Source organism: Eschrichtius robustus, chromosome 20 (genome assembly GCF_028021215.1).
Source record: "Eschrichtius robustus isolate mEscRob2 chromosome 20, mEscRob2.pri, whole genome shotgun sequence".
Lineage (NCBI taxonomy): Eukaryota > Metazoa > Chordata > Mammalia > Artiodactyla > Eschrichtiidae > Eschrichtius > Eschrichtius robustus.
Window position 1 is genome coordinate 58405486 of NC_090843.1, and position 10089 is coordinate 58415574.

Sequence of the window (10089 nt, forward strand, 5' to 3'; positions counted from 1 at the left end):
TAGGTGGTGTCTGAAGAGGTGGATGAAGTCACCCAAGGAGTAGTGACCACCGACACTTAAGAGGCAAGCAGAGGAGACAACCCGGTAATATGTCCCCAGTGACTGGCCAGCTGTGGGTTCTCAGTCAATATTCATTAGCTGAGCCTAAGAAGGAGCAGCCAGAACAGCGGGAGGTAAGCCAGGGGAACTAATTTTTCAGAAACGAAGGGAGAACAAATTTCAAATGAGGGGAGTGGTCAACATATTGGAAAGAGATCAAACTCTAGTCTGAGAGGGAACCTCTGGATTTAGGAACAAGGAAATCATTGGTGATGAGAGGTTTCTTGGGATTGCAGGAGCAAGAAAGGCTGGTAAATGTTTAACAACCCACTTTACAAAAAAAGTATTCATTTGTGTATGCACACAAGTTTATTATAAATTTTACTGATACAAAGGATATGTAACAGAATCTGCAAATCATAAAATGTACAGTATTCTTTATTGTAAATTCTACTCTGTATCCATGATTTCATAAATGGAGTTATGTCCTAAGTACAAGTGCAGTTCCAACGTGAACGTTGGTTGATGTTTTCATTTACATTTTTGAGTAAGACAAAAATGAAACACGATATGCTGAAACCTCACAGATTCCTCAAGGACTTGAGTGATTTCTTTGCTGAAACTGACACCAGTTTTCAAACCCTGGAATGTATCCTCAACTTTCTGTGCTATTCACAGTGTAACAGCCTACAGACATGACACTTCAAGATTTTTTTTTAATTAATTAATTTCTTTCCTTTTGGCTGCGTTGGGTCTTCGTTGCGGTGCGCGGGCTTCTCATTGTCGTGGCTTCATGGCTTCACTTGTTGCAGAGCATGGGCTCTAGGCGTGTAGGCTTCAGTAGTTTGCGGGCTCCAGAGCTGAGGCTCCGTAGTTGTAGCGCACGGGCCTAGATGCTCCGCGGCATGTGGGGTCCTCCTGGGCCAAGTCTCCAACCCGTGACCTTGCAAAGGTCCATCTTTCTTTCCTCGCAGACAATCTGCCCCCTTTCCTCTCTGCTCCAGCCACACTCCAGGACCTCACTCAAACAGCTCCAGAGAAGCAGCACTCCTACCACCCTGGGCAAATTAACCACTCCTTCGTAACACCTGTAAATAGCCGGTGCAGCTTTTATCACAAATTAGAATTAAACTACTCTGGGAGTTTCAGACACTTCTGTCTCTTTCCATGAGCCACAATATCGGTGATGCCGAGGATCATGCTCATATCTACTCCCTCAGTACCTACTACAGCATACAGTGTGCACTCAATAAAAAAAGCACTGTCAGAAAACAGAGAGAACTAGGAAAAAGATTGTCTACGTATAGGTATCACTTTCGGAACATCACCAGAAAGCACCTCCGTGCATGGCTTTGTGCTTGTTTAGAATGACCTGGACTCCACCCTTTAAAACTGAAATGTACAAAAAAAAAGCCTTCCCAACATACAACAAACATTCTCTGGAAAAACGTAACCTCGGAAGCACTCATCCTGTGATAAAATAAAACCTTCGACTCCTGTGCTTTTTGCAATTTCAAATACTGCGCTTCCGTATTTTCTTTTTAAACGTACTCTCGGTATAAGCTATCAAGCATAAACGCGGTCCTCTTTCCAAACTACTAACTGAAAACAGGAGCTTCGCCCAGTTTCTGCGTGGTAGGTCTAACATAAGAAGAGTATCACAGACAGCAAAACGAAAGCTCTGATACCAATGCTTTTACTACAACACAAAAAACAGACATACAAAGCCACTTTTCAGAAAAACCAAAAACACATGTAACACGTCATTAAAATTTTAGAAACTAACATTAACCAACATTCACTATCATAAAACTTAACATATATTTAAGAGTTACTACCATACAACCACTACAGAAAGAAAACTTACAAGCTTTTTCTGTTTAAAAGAAAACATTAACAAGTTTTAAAAAACTACTTTAATCACGACGTAAACAAAGCTGTCGATTCTAAATCCCAACGTTACTTTTCAGTAAGCTTACCGCGGCATTACAAGCAGTTACTTTCTATCCGTAAAAAAACACACGCTGGAAATTATGATCGTCAGAAAGAATCAGAAAGGAGCAATCAGGATGTTGCAAGTCCCGATCACGCACAGCCGTTAATCACGAAATCATGCGAGCTCCAATCATCATATTCCGTTCTGTTCTCCAAAAGGAGAAACAGGTAAGGATTAATCCTACCTGACGATACAGAATATCGTTGGGCATTCCGTACTCTGGTAAAAAGATTCCACTATGATCGAGGGTGAGAACCCAACACGTTAGCCCGAGCAACCTAAAGATATCTAGGTTCTTCCATTTCTGTTGCTACATTTATTTGCAGATGTTATAAAATATATTTTTGCATTTAGCGTCAAAAAAACAAAGGCTAATTCCTCCCAGAATGCTCCACTCACTTACGAGCTGGCTGTCCCACCCGGCCGCCTCACTTTATTTACATATCCCTGCCCACTCCCTTCCGCCAGAAATCTACCGTAATAACCAAAATAAAAGCGACATATAGTATCTTAGAGTGAAAAGCTGTTCCGTTTCTATAGTAGATTGGCCACCCCAATTTTCTCCTGAAATTTTTATGTCTTGATCTTTCTTTTTTTTTTTGGTCACTCTGCGCGGCATGCGGGATCTTAGTTCCCCGACCAGGGATCGAACCCGCGCCCCCTACAGTGGAAGCGCGGAGTCCTAACCACTGTACCGCCAGGGAATTCCTATAAGTCTTGATCTTACCCTAAAATATATTTTTTTACAAAGAACTGTAAACAAAACTCATAACTCCAGACTCGAGAGACAATTACCCTAACACTAACACTGACATCCTCCACCAAATGCAGTTTTAGGGGGAGAGTTGAAGCCTATGGTTTCCTTCTTCCAGGAACGGTGAGTGGTCCCTCGCTTCTCCAGCCTTCATCCCTACTTCCAGTCACGAAGGTATCAGAAAGGTTTCTTTTTCAGCCCAAAGACGCTGATGAATAATGCTATTTCGGTGATGGCTGGGATGGCACTACGGAAGGTAGGTGATGGGTTCAGGGTCCCTTCCAATAAAAATATCCAGACCCCCAAGCCAGCAATCCCACCCCCAAAGTGTAGGAGTGGGGGACCTCAAAAAGACCACGGGATGTTGAGTGGATCTGATATCTTATACATGGAGTAAAGGGCTGGGTAAGGGAAACCTTCAGATTTAAAGTAAACCGTCCTTCCCCGTCCTCAAACACTGGGTGCTACCATACCTGCAGAAGACAAAAATGTACCAGTACGTGGTGCACTCCCAACGCTCAAATATGAAGAAGGATAGGGCCACAGATGCACTACAGTGAGCCCCAATGGCTTGGGAACGCATCAGAGTCAAGGAAAGCTTTTGGATCAATAGGTAGTGATGGGCCAGAAAAGGCCAGTGGTGGGACTGGCATCTGCATTCTGGTTCACCTCCTGGGGAGCAGGGCACCTCTTGCTCCCTTTACCACACTGCAAAGGCCAGAGCCAGCAGCCCTGACTTCTGAGTTTTAGGACTGCCACGTGAATGGAGGCCAGAACTGAGCCTGCACAGCTGGGACCCCAAGCTACCGCCACCCCATATCTAGCAGGTGAAGTAGTAGGCTCCCCATCTACTCCAAGCACACAGGAATGCTCACAGTGACATTATACACCCCGCTAGAATCACTCTCCAGCACCCTGGTCCTCCCCGTCCACTATCCCAGTGTCAAGAGCCTTCCCTGATCCATCTTCCTCAGTCTCTTCTGCGTTCCCATAGTGCTTCATATCTTTACACATCCTATGGCACAGTGTTTATCACACTGAATTACAGATGTCTGTCTGTGTGTCTGCCTCTTCCTCAAGATAGAAAACTGTTTTACTCCCATTTTGAGATCTCCAGTGCCTGACGCATAGCAGGAGCTTAACAAATGATCAAAGATTGTATTAAATCTTCTACATTACCTAAGAAGATCTCTCAACTGGAGGGATTCTGTTTGCCTGCTAGGGCAATACCACTGTGCCAGAAAGGCCTAGTTAGGTGGCTGAAGGGCGTTAAGATGGAAATGGGCCGTACAGGAAAGGTGCACAAGTAAAAAGGATACAGATGAGGCTCTGGGTGCTGTTGAACATGGAAACTCCTGAGAAGAAACCGGCCAGCTCCACTGCAAAGAGGGCCAGGGTGACAGAGAGCGCTGCCACCAGCCTGCAGAAAGGAAGGGAGTTGGCTTAGGCCTTCTGGACTTTTTCTAACACCCCTTCACTCCCACTACTGCTTAATTCTGACCACTCTGCCCCAAGTGCTCACTGCATGTCCTGCTTTTCATACTCCTCCGGGGTGAACTTGAGAGGCAGGCAGGCCTGGATGTTGCTGTCCTGGGGAGCAGGGCAGAAAGAAAGAGAAGTTGAAAGAGGGTCGAGCGGCGGATGGCGGGGGAATGGGAGGACCCCGCCGGGTAAGGCCCCGGGGGAAAGGTGCGGTGGGGCTGGGACCACCCCAAGGTGGGAAGGGGGGCGAGAGGAGGGGGGCCATGGGTCTTACCCGCGACCAAAATAAGGTGATGACGACCACCAAATGCGCCAGGAGCGTCAGAAAGCGAGAGGGCACGAGTCCCGAGATCCGACCCATGGCCCCCAGGGTAAGGGTTACCGCCTGGAGCAGAGGCCGTGGTCTCTGGGACTGGAAGCTCAGGGAAAGCGACTCCTCAAGTCTCCCAGGCTAGCCTACAAAAATTCGACGTACGCCGCCTTCCAGCTCGCGCTGGTGCCGCCCAGTTGCCTTGGTAACCTTGGTAACCGCATACGCGGGGGCTACGACGGGAATCTCTGAAAATATCGCGAGAGCGGTAAATTATCGCGCCGCCGAGAACCCCCAGAGGATCGCGGGTATGGGTCCTCTGTACCTCATCCCGGCCGGGTGCGGACAGCCAGCCGCCTCCCCGCGCGCAGCCGAGCTATCGGCACCTGAGAGTGTGCGGCAGTGGCGCGGTCCCGCACTGCCGACTCTGCCCGCGCAGCCCCGGCGAAAGGAAACCCGCCCTGCCTAGCCCGGGATACCCCTTCCTCCCCGGATGCCCACGCCGGAAGCCGCCCGGCCCCCAGCCCCCGCTGCGCTGCCCAGGACGACCCTCCGGATACCGCTGTCACCGCCACGCCGGCCTTAGGGCATCGCCATTCCTGAGGCCTGGACACTCTCTTTTCTTCCATCCTCCGCATCCGTTTCGCTACCACCTGCCCTGGGCCGAACTTGGAGAGGTGGATGCCCCTACATTGTCCGGCTGTCGTTCATTCTCCCAGAGCCCCTGGTTGTCGGCGGACCTCATACCTGAACCTTCCTTGATTCTGGTTCCCCCCAACCAACTCCCCAGACAACTTGCTCAGATTTGTGAGGGATTTGCAGAGTGCAGAAAATGGCCCGCTCTCCTGAACTAGGGTGTGGATGAGAGGCGTGTTTAGGGAAGGGAGTGGACGAGAAAAGGGGGTGGAGCGGGGAGTGGAGGAAGAGAACGAAACCCTGCGTCCCTGGGAGGCAAGGATCGAGGGCGGAGATGCAGACTCTGCAACGATTTCCTTATCTCTTTGAGCTGTGGGCACGACTTAGCCCAACTACAGTCCAAGCATCTCTCACTATCGCGACCTCACTGACCTTTGGGCCTCAAAGGGGATCCCTGCAGAACGGAAAGTTCTCGCCCGCATTCATTGCTCACACACAGTCTAGTTACAACCTCGCAGGGGCCTCCTTACCCACTTACCAGATCATCTCTCTTCCTGCTGTCAAGAATAATAATGGATAAACGTCTATAGTAAGAATAGAAAAGAGTTTTATTTGAACCAAACTAAGGACTAGCCCGGAAGCCCACTTCCCAGATCACTCTGAGAAACTGCCCCAGGGAAGCATGGTTTCCAGTACAGTTTTATATCTGGTCAGAACAAAGAACATTAAACAAGTAAGGGTTACATTTCTTCATGGTTTAAAAAAAAAAAAAGAACAGGCAATGAGTACCCAGCGAGTCGGTATGGTGTTGGCACCTGGGAAGGGAGTCTGATCATCAAAAGAGGACCAGCATTGGCATCCCAAGAGGGGCATTTAATCTTCATTCTTAACATGGATATTCTTTACTTCTGGTCAGTGTGCCCTTTTCTTTAATAATTAAAGCAGATGTACAATGTATGTTTGATAGGCCACAAACAGGCTGTTTTAGTTAGCATAAAATTCAAGTTAACTCATGTTTAAGCCAGAATGACTTCCCCATACCTCAATATGTGAACATTTCTTTTATCACTACTCTTCATCTCCGTGCTTCTAGGAGGGTCTAAACTACAAACCCTAGAGGCATGTTTTATTTCTTCATTCATTCATTCATTCAACAGATATTCATTGACTAGCTATAAGTCCTAGGCACTGTGCTGGGCTCATGTTCTTGAGGAACAAGACATAAGTGTCTACCTTCCTGGGGTCAGAGAGATCAATGACAAACAGGCAAACAAATAATATATCTGCATGATAATAGGTGCTGTAAATAAAAATTTTTAAGGGAAATATTAGAATAATGTGATCAAGGAAAGTTTCTTTGAAAATGGGTCGTTTGTTCTTAAACTTTGTTTTAGGAAATGTGGTCAAAAATGAGAGGAAATGCTCTTCTCTCTTCCAGGTCCCCAGTGTAATAAATGGATTTCCTTTTTTCTAAACCAGTGGGTGAAAAAATTCGTAAGTCAAAGAGATAGTCAAAAGATGTTTCCTCAAGGTCATGAAAGACAAAGAGATGTGACAAAAATGGGCAAACGACAAGGTCCTGCTGTATAGCACAGGGAACTATATTCAATATCTTGTGATAAACCATAATGGAAAAGAATATATATATATATCTCCATATTATATATCTGAATCACTTTGCTTTACAGCAGAAATTAACACAACATTGTAAAACAACTATACTTCAATAAAATAAAAAAAAAGACGTGACAAATTTGACATGAGAAATTTAATGTGTGATCCTAATGGATCCTGGATCAGGAAAAAAATTTTTTTTTTTAATTATAAAGGACATTAGTGGAACAACAGGCAAAATTTGAATAAGGTCTCTAGCCTAGATAATAGTATTGCATCGGTGTTAATTTCCTGATTTTTGGATAATTCTACTGCCTTTATGGAAGAGAATGTCCTCGTTAGAACTTTTCTCTGGGAATAGAAAGCCCAGGACTTCAGAGCCAGGCTCCCCCAGACAGTTTATCGAGTCTGACTATTCACAGGTGAAGGAAGCACTGTCCTAGAGTGAAAGTGAGGAAAGCCCAGGACCCGCTTTTGCAAGATTCTCCAAGGTCCCTGGAGCAAATAGAATGAACAGAAGGAGTCAGCTGTATGAAGATCTGGGGAAAGAGCATTCCAGGTGAGGCACAGCAAGTGCAAAGTTCCTTAGGTGGGAACAAGCCCAGTGTGTTTGTTGAACAGAAAGAGAGCTAGTGTGTCTGAAGCCCATAATGGAAGGGGAAGAAGAGATCAGGGTGAGGTGGGATGGGTAGACAAGGGACATGGCCTTGCAGCCATGCGGAGGGACAGACTCAGATTTGTATAACACACATGGATGACTTTGGTTGCAACACGGAGAATGGATTTTAAGATTTTAAGCAGAAGGTCTGTGAAGAAGCCATGGTGTTATCCAGAAAGGATAGGATGAGATTGGACCAGAGTGGAGTCAAGGAGGTGGAGTGAAGTGGAAGGAATCTAGAGATCCTTAGAAGATAAAGTCTGAACATGGGGCTGTGGGTGGATGAGAAAAAGGGAGCGGTCAAGGATTAGATTTTGGGCTCCAGCAGCTGGAAGTTTGGGGTATTCTGCTCATAATAGCCTTCCTGCCTAGGGGACCTATAGATAGTAAGAACTGGGCAGTCACAGTTCACATTGTGAATTAGTAAACAGCAAGCATTTAGGTCTGTCCTGTCACTTTCCATGACCTTGGTTCAGGGAAGCCTGCTCTACAAAGTCTCACAAAAGCGAGTTTTGGAGTCACCCTGTGGCCATAGGAGGTATTACTGGTGACCAGGTGTCCTTCCCCAGGGGACCACTCGTCCGAGGGCTGGCACTCACGTGTCCCAACATTTGAACTGGTCATAAAAGAACTTAGAAAAACATTTTTTAAATCACAGAAATATTCAAATATATGTAAAGATAAAGAAAAATAAAGAAAAGCCCATTTGAAGCCTACCATTCTGCTTCAGCAATTACCAACACATGACCAACTTTTTTCAGCTATACTCTCCCTCCCAGTCCCACTGGGTTATTTTGAAGCAAATCCCAGACATCACGAAATAATTCTGTCCAGGAGGAAGAAATTTCCCCCACCTCTCTTGAGTTCTTTTAGCTGATCTAATAATTACGTTGACACAAGACATTAACAGGAGGAAAAAACCAATTTAATTCATACACAGGGAAGTCTCATAGAAATGTGACCGCCGAAGTGACCAAAGCAGGCTGTTTATATATCATTTTTTGACAAATAAATATTATTTGTGAAGATTTAACAAAGGGGCTTGTGTTAGGGGTAGCTGACCAATGAAGACTTTTGTTATACAGCTTTCTTAGCCTTGAATTCCCTCATTCTGGTGATGAAATAAAATTTATATTTTAAGGCGGGACAAGAGAAACTAAACATAAAATTCTGTGTGTTTGTTTGGGCCTCCTCCCTCTCTCCCTAATGTGCAGTGTGCATCTGCATTACACATTAGCCAGAGCTCCTCAAAGACAGAAGTGGCTGCTCAACTGTAAAGATCAATTTTTCCCCCTTTCTTCTGATGCTAGAAGTGTAACTTTTTTTTTTTTTTAACTTCTTAAAAGAATAGCATTCTTTCCCAACTCTGTAGGGCGTCATGGTGACTTGCCGGTCACTCTGTAAGTGCTTACCTGGACTATGTACCTTGGTGAACTTTATGTAATACATCAGTATGTCATTTTGATGTATGATCCCTTGTCTTGAAAATGTATATGATTGCGCCTTGGACTTTTAACAGGCAGCGCATCATGCTTGCTTGTCTCTCTTTTTCTGGTTTTTAATCTGAGCAGTGGGTTCTGGTGTAGTCCGACTGAGGCAACCATTGTAAAGTTCCCCATCACTTTCTCACCTGCTGGTTTAATTAATCGTCACTGCCTAGCTCCATTATTTCAAGGGGGGGTTGCAAACTGGGGATGTCCTAATTCTATCATTCCTTCTGCATTTGTCACCTGGGATTCTCCTGTAAATAAGAATGTGCCCTTATCGACTCATTGTTTACCATGAGATACAGGTCATACAGGAAAGGTTGGATAAATGTGTGATTTTCACTCCATTATTTACCAGTTTTCAGAATAATGGTTCCCCAGTATCCTCCCAAAGTGACTAATCAGTTGTTTTTAGTTGTTAGATTTTAGCATCTTTTGTGTGTTTCAGTGCATTGCAGTTGTTATTCTTTTTGAGTCTCAGATTGTCTCAGTTTTGGATCAGCACTGTCCAACAGAACTTTCCATGATGATGGAAATACTTCATATTGTTCTCGGTCCAGTATGGTGGCCAGCTAGCTCCCTGTGGCTACTGAACACTTGAAATGTGGCTATTTGGACTAAGGGACTGAATTTTTAAAATTTAACTTGATTTGAATAGCCCCATATTGAATAGCCACCCTAGTGGCTACCATATGTAACAATGCATCTCTGGACAGAATAATTTATTGGTTTCTAAAAGTTGGAAACTGAAGGCTTCCCTGCTGGCACAGTGGTTAAGAATCTGCCTGCCAATGCAGGGGACACGGGTTCGAGCCCCGGTCCGCGAAGATCCCACACGCCATGGAGCAACTAAGCCCGTGCGCCACAACTACCGAGCCTGTGCTCTACAGCCCGCGAGCCACAACTACTGAGCCCACGAGCCACAACTACTGAAGCCTGCACGCCCAGAGCCCGTGCTCCACAACAAAGAGAAGCCACCGCAAGGAGAAGCCCGTGCACCACAGTGAAGAGTAGCCCCGGCTCGCAGCAACGAAGACCCAACGCAGCCAAAAATAAATAAATACATGTTTCTTAAAATGATTAAAAAAATAACACAATTAGAAAAAAAATTTG

At 45.5% G+C, this 10089-nt stretch overlaps 1 protein-coding gene and 1 non-coding gene across 5 annotated transcripts; both read right to left on the reverse strand.

The window, feature by feature from the left end:
• Window positions 1–419: 419 nt before the first annotated feature.
• On the reverse strand, window positions 420–5451 carry TMEM107 (transmembrane protein 107). 4 transcript variants are annotated; one of them, XM_068530878.1, is made up of 6 exons: window positions 5329–5451; window positions 4546–4829; window positions 4312–4379; window positions 4109–4209; window positions 3263–3359; window positions 423–1127 (listed from the first exon to the last, which is right to left on the reverse strand). In XM_068530878.1, the coding sequence occupies exons 2-6, from the start codon at window positions 4630–4632 to the stop codon at window positions 929–931; spliced, it is 552 nt and encodes a 183-aa protein (XP_068386979.1). In that variant the 5' UTR covers window positions 4633–4829; window positions 5329–5451; the 3' UTR covers window positions 423–928. The 4 variants fall into 4 exon arrangements, with proteins under 4 accessions (XP_068386980.1, XP_068386979.1, XP_068386978.1 ...); XM_068530877.1 differs by lacking the exon at window positions 5329–5451 and adding an exon at window positions 5142–5233; XM_068530880.1 differs by lacking the exons at window positions 423–1127; window positions 5329–5451 and adding exons at window positions 2551–3036; window positions 5142–5233.
• On the reverse strand, window positions 2089–2226 carry LOC137755725 (U8 small nucleolar RNA). The gene has a single exon (XR_011072108.1). It is a non-coding gene; the product is annotated as a U8 small nucleolar RNA (small nucleolar RNA).
• Window positions 5452–10089: the final 4638 nt, after the last annotated feature.